The sequence below is a fragment of the Ovis aries genome, chromosome 5 (genome assembly GCF_016772045.2).
Source record: "Ovis aries strain OAR_USU_Benz2616 breed Rambouillet chromosome 5, ARS-UI_Ramb_v3.0, whole genome shotgun sequence".
NCBI classification, from domain to species: domain Eukaryota; kingdom Metazoa; phylum Chordata; class Mammalia; order Artiodactyla; family Bovidae; genus Ovis; species Ovis aries.
In genome coordinates this window covers 95,665,971-95,693,588 of record NC_056058.1, presented here as the reverse complement: position 1 = coordinate 95,693,588, position 27,618 = coordinate 95,665,971, and the positions used below count along the sequence as shown (strand labels likewise).

Here is a 27,618-nt window from a genome sequence, read left to right as displayed (position 1 = left end):
GCAATCATATTTGGTTTAACCCATAGTCATATTCATTATCCTAGGGCTATTTGTTATCTTATTCTGATATGTTTTGTCCTTCCTGCTAAGAAAGAAAAAATGTAAGGATGAATAGTTCTTTAATTTTATTCTGCTAAAATTCTGGAATTTATCAGGTTGCCAACTTTTCAAATATGGATGAGGATGATATTGAGTTGGAGCCTGAAAGAAATTCAAAGAACTGGGAAGAAATCATTCCTGAAGATCAAAGACGACGATTAGAAGAAGAGGAAAGACAAAAGGAACTTGAAGAAATTTATATGCTCCCCAGAATGAGAAACTGTGCAAAACAGGTGACTTTTTAATTTAAAAGCTGTTTCTGTATTATAAAGAGTATTTACTCTTGGACTATCTTTTTAATGAGAAATATTGGTGCTTTTATTGTAATGACTTCATCGGATTTAATAATGCTTGTCTCATAAAATTAGTTGGAAAGTATTCGATCTTAACTATAACCTAAATTTTATAAATATACAACTATCAATATATTTTTCGAATGAATGTGGTTGGTTGTTTCTAGAAATTTGTTCATTTTATCCAAATTGTTGAGTTCATGAGCATAAAGTTATTCATAATAATACCCCCTTACTATCCTTTTAGTGTTTATAGGGTATTTAGTGATTTCCCTTTTTTTCATTCTGTTAACGAAATTAAAAGACACTTACTCCTTGGAAGAAAAGTTATGAGCAACCTAGACAGCATATTAAAAAGCAGAGACATTATTTTGCCAACAAAGGTCTGTCTAGTCAAGGCTATGGTTTTTCCAGTAATCATGTATGGATGTGAGAGTTGGGCTGTGAAGAAACTTGAGTGCTGAAGAATTGATGGCTTTGAACTGTAGTGTTGGAGAAGACTCTTGAAAGTCCCTTGGACTGCAAGGAGATCCAACCAGTCCATCCTAAAGAAGATTAGTTCTGAGTGTTCATTGGAAGGACTGATGTTGAAGCTGAAACTCCAGTACTTTGGCCACCTGATGCAAAGAGCTAACTCATTTGAAAAGACCCCAGTGCTGGGAAAGATTGAAGGCGGGAGGAGAAGGGGATGACAGAGGATGAGATGGCTGGTTGGCATCACCGACTCAATGGGCATGAGTTTGAGTGAACTCCGGGAGTTGGTGATGGACGGGGAGGCCTGGTGTGCTGTGGTCCATGTGTCGCAGAGTCAGACATAACTGAGCAAATGAACTGAACTGATTGGCATTTTTTTTGTTGATCATTCTAGCTAGAGGTTAATTTTATTCATCTTTCCAAAGAGCCACCTTTTGGTTTTATTTTTTATTTTTCTGTTTTAAGTTCATTGATTCTGTGTGTGTTTTTCTTTCCTTTCTTCCTTCTTTTGCTCTCCTTTTAAGTGTCTAAAGATAAAAGCTTAGATCATTAAGACTTTCCTTTAGCTTTTTTTTTAAGGTCCTGCTTTTTCTGTACCTGGTGAGTTTATGTATTTATTTATGGCTCTGCTGGGTCTTTGTTGCTACTCGGGCTTTTTTTCCCCCTTTGTTGCAGTGCACGGGCTCTTCATTGTGGTGGCTTCTCTTGTTGTGGACCACAGGCTCTAGGGTGCTTGGGCTTCAGGAGTTGTGCCACTTGGCCCATTGCATGTGAACTCTTCATGGACCAGGAATTGAACCTGTGCCCCCTGCATTGGTAGACATAAACTCTGGACCACCAAAAGTCCCGACATTAGCATTTGATGCTGCAAACTTCCGTTGACCACTGCCTTTTCTGAATTTCCTAAATTTTTAATTTGTTGTGATCTCATTTTCATTTATTTCAAAGTACTTTCTAATATCTTTTGTGACTTCCTTTGTAACCCATAGGTTTTTTAAGAAGTGTGTTGTTTAGATATTTGGGGGATTTTTCCGGGTATCTTCATTGTTGATTTCTAGTTTAATTCTGTTATGGTCAGAGAACATACCCTGTATGATATGAATTTTTAGAAATTTGTTGGTGTTTGTTTTATGGCTCAAATGAACAGAATGTTAGATTTTTAAATAATGGTAGCAGTGCCATGCCAAGCTATATTGGGTCCTGTGGCAAGAGGAAAATCTTTAGAGTCTTTGCATTAGCTTCCGATTTTTTAGAATACTGTTGTATTTCAAGATTATGTCTTGATTGTTGAATTTTTTGTTATCTCCTTAAATTTTGAGTCTGAGGCAAATGAACACACCCCAGACTGCCCTGCCAGGTTTGGTTTTTCTTTTCCTACAAGCATATTAGGCCTTCTGTGTCCTCAGGTCTGTAGGTGAGAAAGATCTGGCCAGGCTTCCTGACTGTCCCCTCAAAGGTGACTCTCTTTCTCCAGGCCTTCACCATGAAGGAAAGTTTTCTGTAATCTCCAGCCCCATTTCCAATCTTTCTCTTGAGCACCTGGTGTAAGTTGGTGGAGGTTTGTGAAGTGCCTGTGAGTGGGTGGGTGCAGGTTCTCCCTGTGTCTTTTGTCCCCAGGAATCCTCTCTTCTCATGGCAGCTCAGTCGTTAGCAAATGTTAGCTGACTTTTCTCTTATCTTCTTGTATGGTACTTGATGTCTACCATTCATCCTCTTCACAAGTAAGCCAGTGTTCGAGTTCCACCTCTTATAATCTGTATTTCCTTACTTTTATCCTATTAGATTGCCTTGTGATTTGATGTGTATAATAGAAGTTAATGTTTTGTAGATTAGATTTTTTTACTTCTATGATAAAAATGACTTTATTGGCAAGTGTTCCTTTTCATTTCTGCTATCAGGAAAAATATCTAGGAATGATATTGCTGGGTTAGCAGAATGATCATTTTTAAGGCGTTTGGTGTAATATCAAATTGCTCTCTGTTGTATAAATACCCATCAGAGGTGTTTGACTATCTGGTTTTCATTACCAGTACCAGTATTGGCTAGTATTAGTTAGTTAGTATTGGTCAAGTTGATGGAGTAACTTTAATTACACTGCATTGTTACTTTAATTCAAGTTTTTAAAAATATACCAGGAAGTTGTATAATTCTGTTTGTTATATGATTAATCACTGTTAATAACCTTTCACATATTTTTACAAAAGGACGATGGATATTTTCCTGCTGGTTTACAAGAATATTTTAAGCATTAAGACTATTAATATGACTCTTTGACGTTAACCTGCTGTATTTTTTGGAGTTTTTTTGCTTTTTAATTTTGTTTATAGACTATTTTTTATATGTACATGTTAATTTTGTCAGTCATAATGCTTTCGTCGCTCTTAAAACAGAAGCTTTACCTAAACGTGGGCAAAATTTTGTTTTCAAATTCCAGATTAGTTTCAATGGAAGTGAAGGGAGGCGCAGTAGAAGTAGGAGATACTCTGGATCTGATAGTGATTCAATATCAGAAAGAAAAAGGCCAAAGAAACGTGGAAGACCACGAACTATCCCTCGGGAAAATATTAAAGGATTTAGTGATGCAGAAATTCGGCGGTAAGATGACATAAGACCATTTTTACTTCAGCTTGGTTTTAGTAGGGGGTGAAGTTAAAACAGAAATTCCACAAAATACAAAGTTTTAGAAGAGGCAAATATAATTGTGTGGGGATTGGGTGGTTCTGATTTTGGTTGGTCTTTATGAGTAAAAGATGAGTTTGGCATCTACGCTGTGTTATTTATTGTTACTCTGTTTGGACTGCTAAATTATTTTGGTTTTATTAATGTGGTTCAGAATAGTGGTCCTTTTGAGTGATGAATGTGTACTTCAATACATTATTTATTAAAAATTCTCACTGTATATGACTCCCAACATTACTCTTTATGTGGGAGTAATTTAGTTCCATATTTTTCTAATTTTTTTACGGTGGGGTGATTGGTTTTTTGAAAATAACCATGTTAAAAGTGTTTGATATGTCCAAATAGGAACTGAGGTAAGATTGGCCTTACAGATAAATTGTAGTTTTCTTTCAAAATATATTTATTTATATATATATATACACACAGCTTTATTTATGGAGGATGGGATAACAGTTTATTTTGTTGACTATGTAATATTTTTGTGTATGAAATTTGTGAAAGGTTGTTCATTATTGTATTTTCAGAGTTTGTTGTTTCTTTCAAACTATTGTTAACTCATTTCTTTTAAATCATAGACCTGTCTGATAAAGTTCTTCCTCATTTTTTTTCTACCAGAAAACTAAATATATTGTTAGATTTTATTTAGGGTACTTTTATGGCCACCTGATTTGCTGGACTTTCTGTCTTTAGTTGAAGAGACAATGCAACTTCTACTTTTCCTGGATATTTTCCCTCATCCATCAACCACTTGGGTAGCTTTGTTCCTAAGTAATACTTATTTTTCCATTGTTGGTATAATGCCATATATCTGATTTAAAACTATATTCAGTAAATTTTTATCAACACTTAAAATGTGAGGTGGTGTAATATGATTGAGAATTCTGGAGACACTTCCTCTAATAGCCTTGAACCTTTTTTGTCTTGTGAAAATAATAAAGTAATTTCTAAAATAAAATTTAGCTTCTATTGTTTTATTTATATTGGTTTCTAAATATCATCCTGGGTGTTAAAATATGTCTTATGTTTATTGATATCTAACCTTTTAACATTTTGATTCTAGCATAGCTTATTCATTTTTGTTAGTAATAGTGCCTTGAATTATTGATAATATTTACACTAACAAGTATTATTTCTGTATATCTATTTTGTAACAAATAGTGAAGCCCACATTTAAACCAATTATTTTCTGTTAGGTTTATCAAGAGTTACAAGAAATTTGGTGGCCCTCTGGAAAGGTAAGTACATTTGTCATTCTAAATAGAATTACAGAATGTGTCACTTGCTGTCAGTTTTATTTATACTATTCTTAAATTTCCTGCAACAGGTTTTTACAAAATTAGCCTGTAGAAAGCAAATTTCAGATAGATTTTTTTAAAGTGTTTTAGTGCTATCCTTGATTCTTTCTAGTATCTAAAATTTTATCTACAAATGTTTTCTGTAAAATACATGGATTATAAAACATTTGCATTTTTATAATTGTACTTTTCAAATGCTTTTTCTTACCTTTTCCTTACAATCTTATAAAAATAGCAGATTCATCCATAGAGAGGCTAAGTTGTAGCCTCTGACTTCAGAGACCAGATTTATCAGTTATTCTCAATAACTGCTGTAACTACTATCTCAAGTATAGAGTAGAAGAGACTCAAATTGGTTGAATTCTATTTTTCTTCCCCAAACTCCACCTTAAAATAGGGATATTTTCTATTTTATTTTGAGAGGACCTGTATGAGGTTACAATGGAATACTTACATAACTATTTTAGATGAAAAAAATGTTTTGAACATTTACCATTATTTGTATTATCTGCTTAGTGTCTAGTAATAAAAAAATTATAGAACTTTACTTTTATGTATGTTAAATGGCTTCATTTTTTTCTGCATTTACCTGAAAATTGTATTATTTTATTACAGATTAGATGCAATTGCTCGAGATGCTGAATTAGTTGATAAGTCAGAGACAGACCTCAGACGACTAGGAGAATTGGTACATAATGGTTGCATTAAAGCTTTAAAGGACAACTCTTTAGGAACAGAACGAACAGGTGATATTAAAATGAAAGTGATTTAGAGAAAGAGAAATGGAATTGTTGAAATCTGCTTTTATTGAGCTTGGTTGATAGTATGTCTTAAGTTACCTATATATTAGTCTTAAAAGATGCTTTATAAAACAAAGTAAGGCCATTTCCGGTTAATAGAAAATGGGGAACAGAATTGTATTATTGAAGGCAATAGAAACTATCTGCCTGGTATATTTTCTTGCTGGGAGGTAACATCAGAAATCGTTAGTTCTACTATATTTTCAGTATATATGCAAAGTCACTTCAGTTGTGTCCGACTCTTTGCAACGCTGTGGACTGTAGCCCGCCAGGCTTCTCTGTCCATGGGATTCTGCAGGCAATACTGGAGTGGGTTGCCATGCCCTCCTCAGGGGATCTTCTTGACCCAGAAGTCAAACTGATGTCTCTTATGTCTCCTGCATTGGCAGGTGGATTCTTTACTGTATTTTTACTATAGTATAGATGAGATATTATAAGTATACACATGTGATATTGGTTTTAACATAGTTACTTCATTATACTTTGTAATTCATCTTTGTAAATAAAAATAATTAGATAAGATTCAATAATTAGATGTACTGAAAAAAAATCATACTGGAACTCTTATTTAGAATGACTGACATATTAATCCCAGGTGGTACAGTGGTAAAGAACCCGCCTGCCAATGCAGGAGACTGAGGAGGTGCAGGTTAGATTCCTGGGTCAGAAAGATCCCCTGGAAGAGGAAGTGGCAACCCACTCCAGTGTTCTTGCCTGAAAAATCTCATGCACAAAGGAGCCTGGCAGGCTACAGTCCATGGGGGCTACAGTCCAAGAGTTGGGCATGACTGATCAACTGAGCACAGCACAGTACATGTGTTTGCTGTAGTACGTGAAATGCTTTTTGTGAATCCTCTTGTGCTATATTATAATCACTAGTATGTAGTGAAACGACTTGGAGGGAAATTTAAGGTTTGCCAGCAAGCCTCTCCCCTTAATGCAAATAAGTAATACTTAAAAATATAGGTAAATAAATACTACTACTTTTTTATATAAGCAATAACATACGTTGCTTTGTATTTTGTAGAATTATATGTTTTATACTTTTTAATATTCTTTTCCAAATATAGGTGGTAGACTTGGAAAAGTAAAGGGCCCAACATTCCGAATATCAGGTGTACAGGTGAATGCCAAGCTGGTTATCTCCCATGAAGAAGAATTAATACCGCTGCACAAATCCATTCCTTCAGATCCAGAAGAAAGAAAGCAGTGAGTTATTTTTTTCTGTTGTAAAATACTTGTTACTCAATAATTTGGACATGAATGTATGTTAGAAGTGGTTTTTATTCTATGGCCAGTTTGAATGAAATGTTTTTAAAAATAAAGCACAGTATTTTGAAGTTCTAATGATCAAACATGGTTTTCAAAATTTTTAATGAGGCAATTATAAACTTGACAGTGTTTGTTAACTTTAATGATAGGTATATCATCCCATGCCACACGAAGGCAGCTCATTTTGATATAGACTGGGGCAAAGAAGATGATTCCAATTTGTTAATTGGTATCTACGAATATGGATATGGAAGCTGGGAAATGATTAAAATGGATCCTGACCTCAGTCTGACACACAAGGTACTGCAGTACTTGATTCTGTTGACCATTCTTGTTAAGTTGAATTTTTGCTTTTAAATTATGTTAGAAATAAAGTCAACTCAGGGTCCGGAAAGTTAGCTTTGTGATTTTGGCTTCTTTGGAATCTGGTTTTCATGAAAGGATTAAATTTAAATGATGTCTAGATTCTGCTTTACCTCTGAAATTTCTTTTCTGTTATCTTCACAGTATCAGGTTAAAAAGTAAGCCTCTCATTTAATCATTAGCCATCTATATTAATCAAGAGCAGAAAAGGATTGTTTTGTGAGTGTGTGTGTGTGTGTATTTAAATACCAGTGTTTAGGATTTTTGGTGATTTGATGCTACCACACTTGTTATGGGCTTCCCTGGTAGCTCAGCTAGTAAAGAATCCAACCGGAGGAGGCTCCAGTTCAATTCTTCAGTTGGGAAGTTCCCCTAGAAGAGATAGTCTACAAACTCCAATATTCTTGGGCTTCCTTGGTGGCTCAGATGGTAAAGAATCTGCCTGCAATACGGGAGGCCCGGGTTCAATCCCTGGGTTGGGAAGATCCCTGGAGGAGGGCATGGTAACCCACTCCAGTATTCTCGCCTGGAGAATCCCCATGGACAGAGGAGCCTGGTGGGCTACAGTCCATGGGGTCACAAAGAGTCAAACACGACTCAGCACAGCACAGCACACACTCGTTAGAATCCTTTCTTTGCCTGGAGACACTGAAGGCTTGCCCAATTCTTATAGTTTATCTTTTTATATTTTACTTCTTCATGGACAAGTGGGAACCTTCAGCTATTTGTCATTTGCTACTTTGAAGCAAAATTAGTTTATATTTTCATTGTAGAAGGTTTCTCACAGTGCCTGCTTTGGATCCTCTTCTAGATGGACAATACTTTATATTCTAGGGGTTTTTGTATACTTCATAGTTAAATACACTGTTTAGAAGGAAGGAAATCTAAATACTATGATTTTAATGACACTGACTGCTAACATACCAATATGTATTTGAAAGAAATTTCTAACCTCATACTGTGTAGTCTCTTTATGAATAGAGGGATAGTTTTCTTGTGTATTTGGAATTCATTTCCAGAGAAAGAAATCTTTGTGGCATAGGTATAAAAAACGTATTTTGCATTCAATTTTGTTTATTCTTTTAAGAAGATTTGTAACTTGCCAGGACATTATACGTGGTTTTTTTGTTTGTTTGTTTTGAGAAGGCATTTTTAAGTGATTATTATTTCTCATGTTATTTATTAAAGACAGGATGAAAAAATTAATTGCTTTTCAGATTCTTCCAGATGATCCTGATAAAAAACCACAAGCAAAACAATTACAGACACGTGCAGACTACCTCATCAAATTACTTAGTAGAGATCTTGCAAAAAAAGAAGCTCAGAGGCTTTCTGGTGCAGTAAGTTAAAATATGATGCTTAAGAGCACTTTACTTTTTTTGGATAAGATAAACCTAGTTTACCCCATCACCCTGTGGTTAACATGGACTCATCACTGTGTTTATCTGTAGTTTAGTAGCTTTGTTTGAATATGGTGGTATTTTGCCTTAACTGATCTCAGCATTCATGTTCAAACTCTAGTAAGTCATGTCTTTCAGAAGAAGCAGCTCTTTTCCTAGTATTTAGTATGGGAGCAACTTTTGGAGTGAAATGGGGTGTTTTTTGAGAGGTCAAGCCTCCATTACTGGAGACAGGGCAGTAATTGGATTTGGAGACATTGGGCAGCTTAAGGAATAGGAAGTATTGAAGAGCACCAAGCTTATTGATTGTGCTCCACAAAAGAAGGAAAAAGGCAGTAAAAGAGAGGTGATTGGAAACTAAAGCAACCTTTGAAAGTTTACCTGTGACCACAGTGTTAATAACTACCTCTGTACTATTTAAAATAATTTCTAATGCTATCTCTGGTGGCATTGTTTCTGAAGATAATAATTTAGGATTGTGAACAGCCCTCCTACTTCTCTCTATTCTTTTTTTTTTTTTTTTTAAGGAATAGTTACAGTTGGTTAGCATTTAATCAGATTAATTTGCATTTGATTAAGCTATATCACTTTTGTTGATAATTTCTAAGATTGTTGTACCAACAGACGAAGGATTGGGTAGGAGTGTCTGTTCTTTTAGCTTCATAGATTTAGTATTTAAGATTTTTTAATGGAATCTGTGGGGTTGGTGAGAATAAAAATAATTATTTTTAGGGAGGTTCAAAAAGGCGAAAAGCAAGAGCTAAGAAGAATAAAGCAATGAAGTCTATAAAAGTGAAAGAGGAAATAAAGAGTGATTCTTCTCCCTTGCCCTCAGAGAAGTCTGATGAAGATGATGATAAGGTAAGAATGTGTTTTAGAAAAGCAACCTGTTATATATAGAAAAGGGCACATGGCATGTTTTCAGTGTGCTTTACATTTGAAATTTGAACTTAGGCTTAAAATTTTACTTTTAAATACTGAAGTCCTTTTTTATAGTTTGTTGTGTAGTCTCATTTATAGAATAGAATTCTACCATCCAGTAGAATATCATATGTCACTAAAGGGAAAGAGCAAAGGTCCTTCCTTTTCAAACATTTGCCATTTAAAGACATTGTCTCATTTTGTTATGAATTTTGAATGGGATTGGCTTATCTTAGTTTTTCTTGCATGTATCATTACTAATGGGATTCTGGATTATTTCTCTCAGAATCCACATACATGCAATCAGTAGTCATGCAAAGAAAAGAAATTAGTCTTTGTCAAGATTTGGTTAGTAATACATTGGCCATACTTGCACTTTTCAGGATGAAATCACTTCTGTGAAACATCCAAACAAAAAAATTAAAACAGAAAGAGACAGTGAAGAAAAAACTGAGCCAGATGTTTGTATAAAGAAGGAACCAGAAGAAAAGAGGGAAGCAAAAGAAAAGGAAAATAAAAGAGAACTTAAAAGGGAGATAAAAGAAAAAGAGGATAAGAAAGATATAAAGGAAAAAGATTTTAAAGAGAAAAGAGAAAACAAAGTAAAAGAAGCTATACAGAAAGAAAAAGACATAAAAGAAGAAAAGGTATGCAAATCATAATATGAAATTTAGAAAGTGACACAATCAGCTTATTTACATTTTAGGAGAATAAACTGCCTTTTAGCCCAGTTAATCTCAATAACTGAGTTCTTTAAAAATACACATGCATATCTAGTAGAGTAGAAAACAGGTTTAAATCCTTTTTTAGATGCCTTACCGAATAAGTGACATCATAGGATAGCTTTACTTTTGGTTTTCCCAAGTGGGGAAAAGATAAAATACCTAAGAATGTTAAATGTGAATAAACTTTATAGACTACAATGAGAGTAAATTGTCTTCTGGAGATGTTAATCATTTTTGCCTTTGTTGTGTTTTTGTTTTCTTCTTTCACTAGCTGAGTGAATCCAAGTCTGAAAGCAAGGAAAGACCTAAGAAATCTTCCTTGTTGGATGCTCCAGTTCACATCACTGCAAGTGGTGAACCAGTGCCCATAGCGGAAGAATCTGAAGAGCTGGATCAGAAGACATTCAGCATTGTAAGTAGTAAAGTTTCTGGTTATTGGAAAAATACCTATAACATTTGAATTTATATTCATCTTTTAAAACTTTAAATTTAGAAATGCATTTGAATTTGATAGTACTGCAGTTCATAGTACTGGGAGTTCTTACTGTTCCCTTGAACATGTCAGACAAGTTACAGGACGATTTTACTTGCTCTTCCCTTTGCTTGAAATGGCTTACTCCTTCGTTTTCTTCAAATATCTGCTCAAGCATTACCATTGTCTGAAATCTTATATAAGGTAGAAAGCTCCCTGCTGTGTCTTACTTTTTTTTTTTTATCATAGTTGTCACCATTTTAAACACTGTCTTGTTTATTTGTTGGCTCTATTCTCCTACTGGAGTACAAGCTCCATAAAAGCAGGGTCTTCATTTTATTTACTGCTCTATTTTCTGGGTCTAGAACAATGCCTAGAATATAGTATGTGTTCAACCTACAAGGGGCTTCCCAGATGGTGCAGTGGTAAAGAATCTTCCTGCCAATGCAGGAGACACAAGAGATGCAGGTTCAATCCCTGAGTTGGGAAGATCCCCTGAAGAAGGAAATGGCAACCCACTCCAGTATTCTTACCTGGATCCCAGGGACAGAGGAGCCTGGCTGGCTACAGTCTGCAGCATTGCAGAATTGGATGCAACTGAGCATGCATCCAACTGAGTCTGAACAGCAGAATATAAACTACCAAAATTGAACAAGAAATAGAAAATGTAGAAAACAAATATGAATAACATAAAAATTAGAAAACAAGTGTTTTCCCTTTTTAAAAAAGTCAGGCTTGGCTGAGTTCTAATTTTAACTAAAGAACACACAATTCCCAGTGTTTCCAGTGTTATTTAAATTATGCCTGACAAAAGATGGAAAGTTTCCCAACTGATGTGAAGAAATAGGTCAATAAAACAATAAAGTACTCAGAAACAGATTTTCACGTATAAGGTAGACACCTGATTATAAGAAAGGCCCTTCACAGCAGGGATGTGAGGATTTCTGGTTTTCAAATAAATGGTGGCATTAAGTCAACCAAATATACCGTCTGTAGTTGACCCATCCTTGCATACCCAGAAGTAACCGTACTTGCTACTCATGGATATAATTACTGTAAAATTTAAAGTTGGTTTTGCATTTATATATAATAAACTTTATCTGTAGTTTGATTTTCTAGCAATATTTTTAGTCTGGTGTTGGTATAAGGTCGATAGTTTTTATTACATCAATTGGACTTCATTGAATGGTACAGTTTTGGGTATGTTGTCCTTTTACTAGCATTCTAGTGATATGTAGGCCAAGGAAAAGATGGGCTTCTATCAAACACCCTTACATCCCTGACTGCCTGCAGTAGGATAGCAGCAAAATTCATCATTAGCTACTTTGTTTTGTCCTAAGGAATTAGAAGAACAGTGTATACTTGTAGCTAGGTTGAAGTTATAGCTTTGCCAGTTTATTATATAAAGTTTCTTTTACATTTTATTTCTGTATTAGAGCCAATATAGAATATTAAGTTCTACTCTGAAATATTTTATCTTTTAACATTAAAACTGTTTAGAATGGTGTGCTACAGTGTAGAAAGTAACTGTTTTTGTAAAAAGTAAGTAAAATCCAAGGCTTTTACTTACACAAAGATTGATTTTTAAATGACAATGGAAAACCTTGCTTTTTGAATAAAGTCTGAGGGGAAAACTCTTGACATTTAAGAGCTGTGAGGTGAGGTTTAATGCTCATTTCATGTTACATTTACTCATGTAAGTATCACTGGAAGAAGTAGCTCTGTGTTGAATTCATGCCTTTAATATGTAGTTCTGGTCTTCTTTTCCTATTTAAGTGTAAAGAGAGGATGAGGCCTGTCAAAGCAGCATTGAAGCAGCTTGATAGGCCTGAGAGAGGCCTTTCGGAAAGAGAACAACTGGAACATACTAGACAGTGCTTGATAAAAATCGGAGACCATATCACAGAATGTCTGAAAGAGTATACAAATCCTGAACAAATCAAGCAGTGGAGAAAGTAAGTGACGTATTTTTGAGGACGTGTTAAATTTGTAATTGTGTAACTGTCTGTTTGTCTCTTACTTGTGTCTAGGGCTTCCCTGATAGCTCAGCTGGTAAGGAATCTGCCTGCAGTGCAGGAGACCCTGGTTCAATTCCTGGGTCAGGAAGATCTGCTAGGATAGGCTACCCACTTCAGTATTCTTGGGCTTCCCTTGTGACTCAGCTGGTTAAGAGTCCTCCTGTAATGTGGGAGGCCTGGCTTCGATCCCTGGGTCGGGAAGACACCCTAGAGAAGGGAAAGGCTGCCCACTCCAGTATTTTGGACTGGAGAATTCCAAAGAGTCAGACATGACTGAGCAGCTTCACTTCACTGTTTGTCTCTTGTATTTCAGTTTCTTTTTCACCTCCTGAAGTTTAGGTCACAGAATGTTTACAGAGTGAGGCTGGTTGTTTTCATTTTTTTCCTTTAAAATGTTTTATAAATAAGTGATTCCTTAATTATGCATAATGAAAAAACCACAGGTGGCATCTCTGCCTTTAAATAAACAGTGAAAGGTGTTTCGTTAACATTCAGATTGCACTTTATTCTTAAAAATTTTCCCAATTTACCAAATTATTCTCAGTAATACCTCAAACTGTAAAGCCTTGTAAAAATAAATGTCCTCAAGCAGTGTAAAATGCAGACTGTATTTTCCCCTTCATTTTAGAACTAGCAGCAACACATTTGATCTTAAAATTGTAAACCTGAACTATGATATGATGTGATAAGTGATATTATAATGTGATAAGTGGTATTAATCACTTAATGATTACCAAATCCAGGTCACTGTTAAGCCAGACTACTAGACAGGCTAGGAAAACAATAAAATGAGCATAAACTAGTTATTGACAATTATTTATTAACCTACTGATTTTTTTTGCTACATACAGTGCATTTGCATATCAAAAAAAAACATTTTCATGACACATTTCTGCAGGAGACATGATTTCACTAAATTTACAAAAAAAGAAAACTATCCTTATCCCCTTCTTAAACTCAACCAGGACTCATTTTAAAAAGAGGAGATAGGAAGTTGATCGTGATCACTAGGCTTTTGTAAACAAGTGAATCTGAGCTTACGTCTAAAAAACTGAAGCCTTGCGTGGACGTAAGAAGAGTCTAAAGTCATGTGTCTAATGACGTGGAGTGGTCACTGAGGTTGGATCACAAGACATGCATACTTAGTTGCAACTTGCCTAATTTTTGACTTTATGACCTTGAACAGTTACCACTGTGTATGAGCCCCCCAGTATTATCACCTGTAAAATGCTAAGACTGCATATTTTTCAGTTACTGAAGAATATTGAAAGATTTTTATGAAGTGTGTGTGTGTGTTAGTCACTCAGTCATGTCTGTCTCTTGGCGACCCCATGGGCTGTGTCCTTCCAGGCTCCTCTGCCTACAGGTCTTCCCAACCCAGGTATCGAACCCAGGTCTTCTGCATTTCAGGCAGATTCTTTACCACGTGAGCTACCAGGGAAGCCCTTTTATGAGGAATGAGAGGCAGTAATTCTCAAGTACTATGTTCATAGTGTCTAGTTTAATATTTTATTTATGGTTGAAGTATATATACTGGAGCTTACTTTCCTAAATACCATAGAAGAGATTATTCCATTTTTCTCAAACTCTTATCTTCTCATACAGTGACCTCTAAAGTACAGAACTACAGGATAGGAATACAGTAGGAGTTCAACTATATATACCAGGATTAAGTGAGAATATAGCCACATTCTCTGTCTTTTCATATTTGAGCCAAAGTTAAATTTTCTGTGTCATTGACTCCTGAACATATTGATATCTTGATTGTTGTTTGTCTGAGGTAAAATTGGAAAATAAAAGAAATGCAGTGAGTTATCTTTGAATTTAATTAAAGGATTATATTAAAATTATTTCCTGCCTTTAGTGTAACAGGAGTTTAGTTTCTCTCTGAAAATACTTGTGTACTACATACCAGTTTTTAAACTTTCATGTAATTAGACTTTAGATTTTTGAGTTTATGAAGAAGGCAGAGTATCAATTTTACTGGCTTTTTAGATTAGAAATGAGCAGCATCTTGTTGAAATTACATGTTGACTAATAAAAGTAGTTACTTCAGATTTAGTTAGTAGGAAAGGGGGAGGAAAAAACCTCTAAAAGAAGAGAGACCAAATAGCCAAGAGACTTTTTGTGTTCGCCCTTAACTTCCAAGGCTGTATTCCTCTTTCTGCACAGCTGGGCAACTTACCTTTTATTTTTCTTCCCACTCTCATCTACTTCAGATTTAAAGGGGGAGGAAAAAACCTCTAAAAGAAGAGAGACCAAGTAGCCAAGAGACTTTTGTGTTCACCCTTAACTTCCAAGGCTTTATTCCTCTTTCTGCACAGCTGGGCAACTTACCTTTTGTTTTTCCTCCCACTCTCATCTACCTTGATTTCATATTCCTTGGTACTTATTCCTGCTGCCACTGTGTCTGATTATACCAAATTCCCTTAAATGGTAAAGGAGAACAGAAAGACCCTAACTGAGAAATCTTTCAAGAGCAAATTAGTTTTTATTCTGCTGTCTTGGAGAAAAATGGGGGGGGGGGGGAATGTAGAAGCAAGGGAAAGAGTCCCTTGTATTAAAGGTTGAACTTCTGATCACCTGACCCTGCCCTGACTCCACCCCACAGAACACAGCTACGGTTACTGATTCTACAAAAGGAAGAACTATCAAGACCTTACCTGCAATTGTAAAGATAGAGACTTGATCCATGATTATTCTTTAAGCAAATTTTTATAATAACCATAATTTTATAACCTGCTTTATTTCTTATGGATGTTTATATACAAATATTTTGGCTTGTATATAAGCATGAATAGTTGACGAGGAAATGCGACACTAGTTTTTTATTTAAAAATCACTTGTAATCTAGTGATAACCATAACACTTGTACTTTCCTATGCTTTGTTCTAAGATCCCTTTAAAAATCCTCTGTTTAGGAAGTCTTAACAGTTATTAGTTCAATTTTACACAAAGAAAAAAAATGGACTCAGGTAAACCTTGAAGGGCTAGGACCTGGGGTATGGCAAAGGAGGCGTGTAGCACATGAACTTTAACAAGGCACTCACTCTTGCACTAGTTCCAGGTCTGGAGTTTTGCCCAAGATCACACAATTTAGCAGGTGATATAATTAGGATCAGAATCTAATTTCAACTAGATTGTTTTCTACAAAACCAATTTTTAAAGAGAAATTACTAACAAAAACACAGTTTACTAATTCCCTATCTCTTTACTCTTTTAACTCTAGAATGGCGATAGTTGATAAATTCATTTCAGGGCTAGTTGAATTTTCTCAGCTGCTGTGGATTTCACTTCACTTCAAGTTTGTCCCTGTGGTGGACAGGGAAGGCTGGTGTGCCGCAGTCTATGGGGTTGCAAAGAGTCAGAAACTACTGAGCGACCAAACTGAACTGAAGTTTGCTTATAAATTTTATTTCAAGGTTAATGTCATACCTATAGTGAACATTTTAACATTTTCTGATGACCATTTCCCTAACACAATATTCTTAAAAATTTAAAGACATGCTGTGGGGAGGGGGGACATAAAGACATGCTGATTCTTTTTAGCCTTTTGTTGTAATAAACAACAAAATGAAAACTAGAATGTGCACATTATCTTTAATGAATGACTCAAGTACATTATACATTAATAGAAGCCAATAACATTAGTGACAATTTTAATTTCATTTATTTTTAAATAAGACAAAACTTGCATTTTACTTTATTAAAGTGTAGTTAACTTCCACTGTTAGTTTCAGGTATACAACATCACGATTCGATAGTTTTATAGATTAGGTACCATACAGTTTCATGCTGTTGACTCTCTTGCTTGTGCTGCATGTCACCTCCCCGAGACGCATTTATTTCGTAACTGGCAGTTTGTGCTCTTAATGCCCTTCACCCGTTCGTCCTCTGTGAGTCTATCTCTGTTATATGTTCTCCCCAGCTGGAGTCCATCCATGTTGTCCCGAATGTCAAGGTTGTATTCCTTTTTATGTCTGCGTAATATTTCTTTGTGTGTGTGTGTGTGTGTGTGTGTGTGTGCGCGCGCGCGCGCAAGAGAATTCTACTTCTTTATCTAGTCATCCATCTATGGATGGACACTTAGGTTGCTTCTTTGTCTTGGCTTTTGTAAAATAATGCCACAGTGAACTTGGGGGTGCATATATCTTTCTGAATTAGTGCTTTCATTTCCTTCAAAGAAGTACAGAGGAGTGGAATTGTTGGCTCATATAGTAGTTTTATTTTTAATTTTTTGAGGAACTTACATGCTGTTTTCCATAGTGACCATACCAATTTATATTCCCAGCAACAGTGCATGAGGAGCCCATTTCCTCCACATTTTGGCCAACACTTGTTTTTCCTTTTTTACAGTAGCTGTTAGGTGTGAGGTGATATATCTCATTTTGGCTCTGATTTGCTTTTCCCTGAAGATTAGTGATATTGAGCATCTTTTCATGTACCTGTCATCCATCTATCTGTATGTCTTCTTTAGAAAAATACTCAGGTTTTTCACCCATTTTTTTCTCAGTCGCTTTTTTAAAAATTTTAATTTCAAAATAAGCTGTTTTAGTTTAATGTCAAACAATGGATAATAATAGGATTTGGCTAATTAGTATGTAAATTAGAAAAATTTTAATATATTTAATGTTGAAGTTGTTGAATGATTTGATTTCCCTAGCCGCTATCTGATATTTTTCATGACTTGATATTAGCTCTTTTTTCTTTCTTTCATTTCATTGATAATTGATTACAGAGAATAGTATTGTCTAAAGAATGTTTCAAATAAAAAAGCTAAGTAATATTGACTCTACTTAATAATATGCATGAAGTGTTTAGGGGGAGATACACTGATACCTATACTTTTTCTTTGAAATGCAAACAGAAATTAGAGCGATTGAGAGGGATGGCTATATGGAATGATATGTGATGAAGCAGGCACAGTAAAATGCTAATAAGAGAATCTAGGTGTTAAGTATATGGGTGATCATTGTAAAGTTCTTTTGTATCTTTGATGTATGAAAATTTTCATGTTGAAAAATTAACAAAATAGTTAGGCATGTGTATTATGAAAATGTTCCATTAGTTTAAATTAGCCTGCTAATATTAGTCTTGATAACTTGATAAGCCTTGTTAATATGCTACATATTTTACTTAAGTAGCCAAAATTTACAGGCTATATGAAGTATTACTAGAGAAACAAATTTTGAGAATATTACACATATATATGCACATTAAATACAGGGTTTGAATGACTGCTCTTTAAATTGCAATACATTTTATAGTTTTTGTAAAATTATAGACCCAAATATTGATGAAGAAGTGGTATCATCTTTTAGTGCAGTTAAGCAAACAGCTGTACCAAACTAAATTTAAAAAAAGAAAAGAAAGCACTTGAGAAAGCCACATCTGACTTAACAACACTGCTAAGAATTCTTTTAGAAATCACCAGTTATCCATCTCTGTATGCACATATGCTGGGATAATTTTGTAGTTATTGCATGACACAGATTTCTGATTTCCAGAATTTATTAACGCTTAGTGATTTAGTAGTTTACAAGCAAGCAGCTCTTCACACATATCTGTGTTCAAAATCAAAAGGCTGGGAATGTTTGATCTTAGTGGAAAAAGAATTAGGAACCCTGTCTTCTGGCCTTACCTAGTCACTTAGTCTTATTACCCCATTTGTTTATTTTAAAAATTCTCTGCTACATCTGACTGTGCCTACTTGAAGGATGCTACAGGTTAGGTACTTTACACAGTTATCTCATTCAGGACTTCCTGACAGTGTGTATTTTGTAGTCCTGGGCAACTGATGCTTGGTAGTTGAGAGAAATACGTCTTGGGTATTAAGAAATCCCCAAATTAAGTGCTGTTGTTATATAATTTTATTTCTCCCATAGAAAGGAATGAGAAAAGTTATTTTCTAGCTCAGGATTTTTGCTTGTTTAGACTTTCTTACTTCTGTTACTATCACTGAGAGATGACTTTCTTTGGGGAAGTCATTATTCACACATACAGGGTTTTATTTTTTTAAAAATCACATAAGTGTGGACTTGTGCCTCAGTGGTAAAGAATCCACAGCCAGTGCAGGAGACATGAGTTCAATCCCTGATCCAGGAAGATCCAACATGCCTTGGCACAACTAAGCCCGTGCACCACAGCTGTTGAGCCCATGCTCTAGAGCCCGAGAACCGCATCTGCCAAGCCCGTGTGCCGCAACTGCTGAAGCCTGCACACCTAGGGCCCGTGGCTCTGCAACAAGAGAACCCACTGTAGTGGGAAGTCCACACGTCACAACTAAAGACTAGTCCCATTCACCGTAACTAGAGAATAGCCCACTTAGCAACGAAGACCCAGCATGGCCAAAAATAAATTTAAAAAAAAAAAATCACTTAAAATCTGTTGCTTGAGCTCAGTAAAGATATTGATGTTAGTCCACTAAACCTCCATCATTGGCTCTTTAGTAATTTCTTTACTCTGTTTATGTAAGCAAGATTCAAAATCTTTAACATACCTACTGGAAAGCTAGAGGGTCGAGAAAAATTGTAAATATATGAAATTATTACTATTGATGGCAGACAGACTTCAACTCACATGTCACTGATTTGTAGTGGCTCTGAAGAAGCTGTGTTGAGACTAATCCAAAGACTGCGTCTGAATTTGTGAAGGAATGCCATGGTCAATTACTAATCCTAATCCCAGCATTGGGATGGGAAGAGAGGCGTAAACATGGAATACTGTCCTGGGCTTACAGTGTCTGATCATGTTACTCTTCTGACCATTACATCACAATTATAAAATGACAGTACCTTTTAATGCATTATTCAGGACTTCTCTTTCACAAGCTTAATCCATGTTTTCTGATGATATTTTACTTGAACTACTAACATAGTTTATTCCTTTTATATCTAATCTGAACCATAATATGAATCCCTTCCTGATTTGTAAGTTTACTTCTCTTTAGTTTTAAATCTTCAAATCCGAAGACTATAAAATGAAGGAATTTGGAAGAGAAGTAAAAGTTAACACTGTCTAGGTTTTTGGGGGAATTTTACCCACTTATGAAGGTTTTTTTGTTGGTTTCTTTTTTTTTTAATGCTAGAAATAACATCCTGAGACTTTTTTCCGGAGAGGGCTAAGATGTGTGTGTTTCTGTGTATACTGAAGGGATTTCATTAAAAACTAAGTATTTTTGATCAGACTAATTTGCCTTTTATTCTTCTAGAAACCTGTGGATTTTTGTATCTAAGTTTACTGAGTTCGATGCAAGAAAATTACATAAATTATATAAGCATGCTATTAAAAAACGGCAGGAATCCCAGGTAAGTAAATGCATCATTTTTCTTTATGTAATTAAAACAGATATTCTTCCTTATACAAGAATTCAGCTAATAAATGTAAAAGGAATAAGGGAAATAGAAAATCTCTATTAGTATTAATACCACAGTAAAAATTGTTGCAGGTGAGAGCTTCCAAAGAAAGCTAAAATTAGTGGGCAAGAAAACGAGACACTAGCATAGTCTGAAAGTATCTTCTCCAAGATCTTTGTTGATTACAAAGAGAAAAATCATAGCTTTGTAGAGGAGAACTCTGCCTTAAACAAGCAGTTAAGATTAATGTCACCAGTGATAAGACATATTGACATCATGAACCCCCTGTATTGTGTAATGAAAAAGGTACATCACTTTGTGGAATTCTTGGCAAAAAGGAATCTCATGAGTCAAATCATAAGAAAATATCAAATAACCCCCAGTTGAGAAATACTCTGTAATTGTCTAGTACTCATCAAGTGTCAAGGTCTTAGAAGACAAGAAAAACTGTCTCAGATTGGAGGAAACAAAGAGGACCTGAGTCCCAGATTGAGTTCTGGAGAAAAAGAACTTTAGTGGAAAAATGTGAAATCTGAATAAAGTCTGTAGTTCAGTTAAGAGTATTGTACTAAAGTATAAATTTTTTAGGTTTGATTATTATACTATGGTTATATAAGAAACATTAAAATTAGGAGAAACTGGTGAAAAGCATATGGGAACTCTCAGTATTATTTCTGTGGCTTTTCTCTAAGTCTAAAATTATTTCAGTTCTTGTTTTTTTTTTTTTAAGTCATAAGACCCATAGTTTCTGCTTTTAAAAAATATAAGATCCCATGGATGGAGGAGTCCGGTAGACTGCGGTCCATGAGGTTGCTAAGAGTCGGACACGACTGAGAGACTTCACTTTCACTTTTCACTTTCATGCATTGGAGAAGGCAGTGGCAGCCCACTCCAGTGTTCTTGCCTGGAGAATCCCAGGGACAGGGGAGCCTGGTGGGCTGCCGTCTATGGGGTCACACAGTCCCACACGACTGAAGCGACTTAGCAGCAGCAGCAGCAGTGTTACATTTATACATTCTAATAGAGGAGAACTTCTTTTAGCATCAGAATTTTCTTTTTCATGTTTTACAATGTTGTTTGATGCCACTTAAAAGATTCTTACATATGTGTGTTTATTTTAGCAAAATAATGACCAGAACAGCAGCTTGAATACACAAGTGATTAGAAATCCAGGTAAGTCAGTCTTGTTAATTGTTTTGGAAAGTCAGTTTAAAAACTGGCTTTTTTTTTTTTTCTGCTGCGAGGGTGAGGTGTTTTAGATGATACATGCCCATGTTAAATCTAGTGTCTTAATAATCCTTTTTAGCTTATTAACTTTTCATAAATCACTATTACCAGTTTCTAGAAAACATAGAATTGTTGAACATATTTTCAAAAAATTATTTGGAATATTAACAGATTAGTTAATATTAATAGACTAATTATATTAATCTAATTAATTAAGTGATTAATTGCTCTATGCAAGAGTCATAAAAGTATAGTCTGAGAAGAAAATGGACCTTAAATTTTTCGTTGTAATTCTTCACATTTCAGATTAAAGTAAACCTATTCATAAGCCTTAGTATGACTTTTTATAAACTATTTTCTAAATGCTTTAATTGCTTGTATTTGGGAACTGGACAGTCAAGAATCCACCTGCATTACAGGAGACTCAGGTTCAGTCTCTGTGTTGGGACAATCCCCTGGAGAAGGGAATGGCTACCCACTCCAGTATTCTGGCCTGGAGAATCCCATGGATAGAGGATCCTGGTTGGCTGCAGTCCATGGGGTCTCAAAGAGTCAGATAGGAGTGAGTGACTAACACTTTGACTTTCTCACTTTTGTTGGTTGGAGCTGAAACAGGAGTTCTTATAATCTAGCAGTTAAATTATTTTGTTTACCATGTTTTTTTTAAGTCATTAACAGAAGTTGGACACTTATCTTAACAGATGTGGAAAGATTAAAAGAGAATACAAATCATGATGACAGCAGCAGGGACAGTTATTCATCTGACAGACACTTATCTCAATATCATGATCATCATAAAGACCGACATCAGGGAGATTCGTACAAGAAGAGTGACTCTAGGAAGAGACCTTATTCTTCTTTTAGTAATGGTAAAGATCATCGTGATTGGGATCACTACAAGCAAGACAGCAGGTAAACTTGACAATTTTAAAATTTTGCATATTGATGTCTTTATTTGTTGTGTTTGACTTCATTGACCAATTCAGTTTTCAGGTAATCAAAACACATCTTATGTAAAATAAAGGTTAAATAAGAAAAAATAAATTTCTCTATAAAAGTGGGTTTCTAATTATAAATTTAAGGTCAGAGTATACAATAAAAAAATATTTAGTGTAGGGAGTTCTATAATTAGTCATGGGATTCGTTGTTGGTTTGGAGGATATGGGCTAAAATACTTATCACAATATAGTGAGGTAAAATAAAAGATTGATGGACTGTGGCTGAGGTGTGGTGGTGAATTCTACGTTCCATTGCATTAAAAAAACCTAATTTTTGTTTGAATAAGTAATTTATGTGAAAACAACTCATTGAGGTTAAATTTAAAGCAATCTGAAGATAGTCTTGAAATCACGAAGTTTTCTCCACTTATTGTTTTTTTTAAGTCTAAGTAGTAACAACTGGAATATAATAACAGAATACATTTTACTCCTGTTGATAAGGGGATATTTTCATTTAATAAGCCAAATAAAAATACCGAGAAGAGTAAAAGATCAGAAATTAAGAAATTAATAGGTTTGTTTGTATTTTAGTTGTGCTCACTGAAATTTCTTCCTAGATGCACAGCCACATTAGAAACTTAGGAAAGCACACAGTGAGAAAGAAAAGCCATATTTGTAGTGATAAATGTTTATAATTTCACAGACTTGCATAACAGTTTAGATTGCTTATAATAAGGACCTTTTGTGAACAAAAAAACATTAAATTATGTTTGATGTATTTTTGAAAAGGCAAACATCTTAGAAATTACTTTTCATTAAACTCCCATAAATTTTTAGCAGACTGCCACACACTTATGTGTGGATTAAATTTCACAATGATTTGTATATCAAATCTTCCTATATAAATAATCAGATTAAGGAAGCTTTCAATAGGCATCACCAACCAATAAAAGTTCTCATTTCATAGACTGTTTTAGAGATTTTTATTTATTTTTCCTGCTACAGACTCAAAAGGCTCTGATTTCAAGGGTATTTTAGATGGATATAGTTGTCTTAATTCTAATTAATTAATTCCAGTAAAGAGGCATTAATACAAATAATGCATGGAAGAGAAAGTAGCAACCAATCTTAAACGGCCTTGTGAAGTTAGATGCCATCTCAAGTGCTTGGTATGGTTTCACTTTAGTTTTATGAATGGAATAGTTTTTCCAGAGACATGCAGAGATAATTTTTCAGTGATTTTTAATGAACTCACTTATGAAATTTTGTGTTGAAACACTGAATTTGTATAGAATTAGAAGTATGCATTATTTTTGTTTTATTTTTAATAAAATTTATTTGGAAACATTTAATTGGCATTGCTAATTTAAAATTCCTAATTTCTCTTATTAGATATTACAATGATAGAGAGAAACACAGAAAACTGGATGATCACAGGAGTAGAGACCACAGATCAAATCTGGAAGGAAGTTTAAAAGACAGAACTCATTCTGATCATCGTTCTCATTCAGATCATCGGTTACATTCAGACCATCGATCAAGTTCTGAATATGCACACCATAAATCTTCCAGGGATTATAGGTATCACTCAGATTGGCAGATGGACCATAGAGCTTCCAGTAGTGGTCCCAGATCTCCACTAGACCAGAGGTCTCCTTATGGCTCCAGATCTCCATTTGAACACTCAATTGAACACAAAAGTACACCTGAGCATACCTGGAGTAGTCGGAAAACATAACGAAAACTGATACTGTCTTTCTGGACTTTTCTTTTAGCCATATATCATAAACCAACACAGTAATTGCCTTACATGACTTGAAAGATATAAACAGATCTTCTGTCAGTAGCAGTATTGTTACTTCTTTCCAGGATGCAAGGTCTATTATCCCAACAGAAGAGAAAATATTTTTATATTTAAGGATTATGCTGCACTGTACTACAAATATTGTAGTACTATTTTTTTTCTTTTTTAAAGAAATGGAAAATGTTTACTATTACAGGGACCTCAACACTGCCCTTCCATGTAGGCTGGATAAAACTGTTTTTAAGTCAGTGATTTTAGACTGACGTCCATTTAAATTATGTTTGTATATGAACTTTACTCTTACCTGTGATCATGTTTCAGGAAGGAATGAAAGAGAGTTCTTTTCTTAATAAAGAAAACACACTCAAGGACTTTATTCACTTTCCAAAGCTACTTGTTTACATTGTACACTGCGACCACCTTGCCGCTTTTCATCACAAGCTTGAATATTTAAATTCTGTACCTATATCTGTAAAATAGCCAGGAATTTCCTGTTTGTGATCTATTATTATGCCTTTTTACACACACACACACAATGGCTGTAAATTATTGTAAATGAATTAAATGAGCTTTCCTTACTTCCTTCCCCTTCTCAGGCTTTTTTTGACTGTTCCTTTCCCTACCAACTCAGGCCTTCTTATTGTTTAAATATATATATATATATATATCAGTGTAATAACACTTTTTAATGATTTGTCTTGATGGAATCATTGTTTAGAATGTAAAAAAATGGGGAAAGGGGCCACTTAATTCCATTATAGTCCTTTTTATATTGACTATTTTATTAGATACATGTTATTTCTTTCCTTTTCCCTTTTTTAGTCAGTATTGTGTAACAGAATGGTGAGATGATCTGTAAAATCTAAACTGCATGCTCTGGAAACATTTTTTTCAGATGCATTTGGTTTAAAAGGGTAGGTCTGTGAACACTTCCAGGATCCAAAAGGCCAAAAGTTATTGTAAATCCATTTGTTTTCCTTTTCATGTGGGCAATAATGTCAAACGTGCTATGCAGCCAGGTAACATTTTAGATAAACTTGATTGACTTTTAATAAAAACTGTTAAAATGCACACTGATTGTATATAAAAACCTTATATATGACAAATTAAATTTAAGAAAAAGGATATGTGGGCTCCTGTAATTTTCTGCTGCATTCTTATTCCCTCAAGCACCTAACTTTTTTTTTTTTTTAATAGTAACATTTAGTTTCCAGAAAAGAGTATTTTGGTAAGCAGTTGAACATTGTTAATTTGTGGCACTACAATTAAATCTATTTTGAAGAATATATGAAGTAAAATTTAGATAATAGAAATCTTTGCTGGACTCTTGATTTTCTGCAGATATTATTTTAGAATGCCTTATATTTATTTACAGATTTTTTTTATTTTGTTATATTCAGTGGGAATTTTTTAATCTTGTGGCATACACTCTTGGATGTGTGCTGTGATATAACACATTTGAACCTTAACTTTGACAAATATAAGTATATTGATATATTCCTATAATATTCTTAAATGTGTCTATAGATTAGCTATGGGAGTGATGTACAGATATTTGTCTATAGATATATTTTTAATATTTTCCTTTTATCCAGTTAGGTCTAAAATTTACACTATGTGTACTAAACAGAGCTTCTATATCCCCCCAACCCTTTTTTAACAGCAGTGGTTTCTGTTTAGATAGTTATCTTGAATGTCATTTCCTGGTATGTCAGATAACTTGTGGAATAACTCAATTTTTATAAAAGTGATAAAACAATTTAATGCTGGTATACATTTTTGTAAGAGTTATTTTTTCCACTATTAGTATAAATGATTACTTTATTCCACAATATATCATTTAATAAAAAATTTGTAATGCTTATTAAAATCATAATACAGCTAACAGATCAGGGTTGACGTTTTCCATTCATCACTTTGTAGCTGGGACATTCGCATTATATCCTATTGTGAAAATTTAATAACTCAGTACTACATTTTTGAGACAAATGGAATGGACTCTTAACTTTCTTAACAGTGCTATGTTTAGTTGAGTATTTCAGGCAACTAATCAGCTGAGTTGAATGAAAAATCTATAACTGTATGTAACATTTATTAGTTGATGGCAAATATGTTCATTTTTTGTAAGAGTCAGCAGTTATGTAGAAAAGGAACAAGCCATACATTTTTAAAGACAAAATGGAGAAAAACATCAGTACATAGGTATGACAGGAAACATTCTCTATAAAAATATGCCTAATTTTTGTCTTTTTACATGCTCATTCTGATTTGCCATTTTTATCCATTTGTGTTTAATTTTTTAAGAATGAGGTTATGCATAGTACTGTACTAATTAACCCTCCACCTTAAAAATATACAATAAATGATTCTTATTAAAAGCAATGGTCTGTTTGCGTATAAAGAAAATATTCTTTGTTTAGAGTATGTTAGAAAATAATTTTCAGACTGGAAAGCTGTGAAAAACGAGTGAGAATGATTCGTTTGTTAATTTCAGAGTGAGTGGGTTAATAAAATGAGAACCTTTGAAGTTGCATAAAATGTAGACTACACATGTAATTTCTCTTGAGCTCTGCCTTTGAGGTTAACTAATGGAAGGTTTGTGTAGATTATATGTTGGTTTACCCAGATTTCATTTCCTTGAGCTTTATCCAGAATATACACAAGAGGTAGGTGGCATAATACTATGCACCACGTACTGTTTCCGACTAGAAAATGATCATTGGACTATCAATAACTTTGAGCGTTTTTAAGGTGGGATTTGAAAAAAAAAAACTAATCCTAAAAAGGGTTTTTTTCCCTAGACTTTCCCAGCCTCATCTGAAACAGTATGAATTGGTAAATGGGACGGTACTGTTATAAGTTTCTGAACTGATATATTTAAGCATATTAACATAGATACTTCTATTAAACAGATTATTTACATTCAAGGCTCAATTTAAAAATGCAAACTATTACATATTATTGTGGCACTTTATGCAAGCCTGATGGATGGGACACATTTAAAAGGAAGCAGCTAGGTAGTAGTTCACCAACTAAATATCTGGAGAAAATGGCAAAGCTTCTGTGTTAAAATTCTTAAGACATTTACTTGTAGACATATTTAAAGTTCAATTAAAATTCTATTTTATCCTGGAAAAGACTCTATGTTGATAGTGATTTTGCAGGATGCTTTATGCTAATTTTTTACTTATTTTAGCACCTATCTAATAGGGGCAGTGGCACCCCACTCCAGTACTCTTGCCTGGAGAATCCCATGGACGGAGGAGCCTAGTGAGCTGCAGTCCATGGGGTCGCTAAGAGTCGGACACGACTGAGCGACTTCATTTTCACTTTCATGCATTGGAGAAGGAAATGGCAACCCACTCCAGTGTTCTTGCCCGGAGAATCCCAAGGATGAGGGAGCTTGGTGGGCTGCCGTCTATGGGGTCGCACAGTGTTGGACACGACTGAAGCGACTTAGCAGCAGTAGGTTGATTTTATTAC

General features: G+C 34.5%; 1 protein-coding gene across 2 annotated transcripts in view; it reads left to right on the top strand.

The window, feature by feature from the left end:
• CHD1 (chromodomain helicase DNA binding protein 1) overlaps positions 1-26,517 on the top strand; it is a 72,910-nt gene extending 46,393 nt beyond the window's left edge. Inside the window, exons 23-37 of one of the 2 annotated variants that reach the window (XM_027970529.3) lie at positions 156-332; positions 3,301-3,461; positions 4,739-4,780; positions 5,456-5,586; positions 6,711-6,849; positions 7,062-7,212; positions 8,493-8,615; positions 9,408-9,536; positions 9,980-10,243; positions 10,593-10,733; positions 12,570-12,748; positions 20,022-20,118; positions 21,288-21,339; positions 22,095-22,305; positions 23,724-26,517. In XM_027970529.3, the coding sequence (XP_027826330.1) occupies positions 156-332; positions 3,301-3,461; positions 4,739-4,780; positions 5,456-5,586; positions 6,711-6,849; positions 7,062-7,212; positions 8,493-8,615; positions 9,408-9,536; positions 9,980-10,243; positions 10,593-10,733; positions 12,570-12,748; positions 20,022-20,118; positions 21,288-21,339; positions 22,095-22,305; positions 23,724-24,069 (2,343 nt within the window). In that variant the 3' untranslated portion in view covers positions 24,070-26,517. The remainder of the gene's footprint in view (positions 1-155; positions 333-3,300; positions 3,462-4,738; positions 4,781-5,455; positions 5,587-6,710; positions 6,850-7,061; positions 7,213-8,492; positions 8,616-9,407; positions 9,537-9,979; positions 10,244-10,592; positions 10,734-12,569; positions 12,749-20,021; positions 20,119-21,287; positions 21,340-22,094; positions 22,306-23,723) is intronic. The other variant, XM_027970531.3, reaches the window with a different exon arrangement.
• Positions 26,518-27,618: the final 1,101 nt, after the last annotated feature.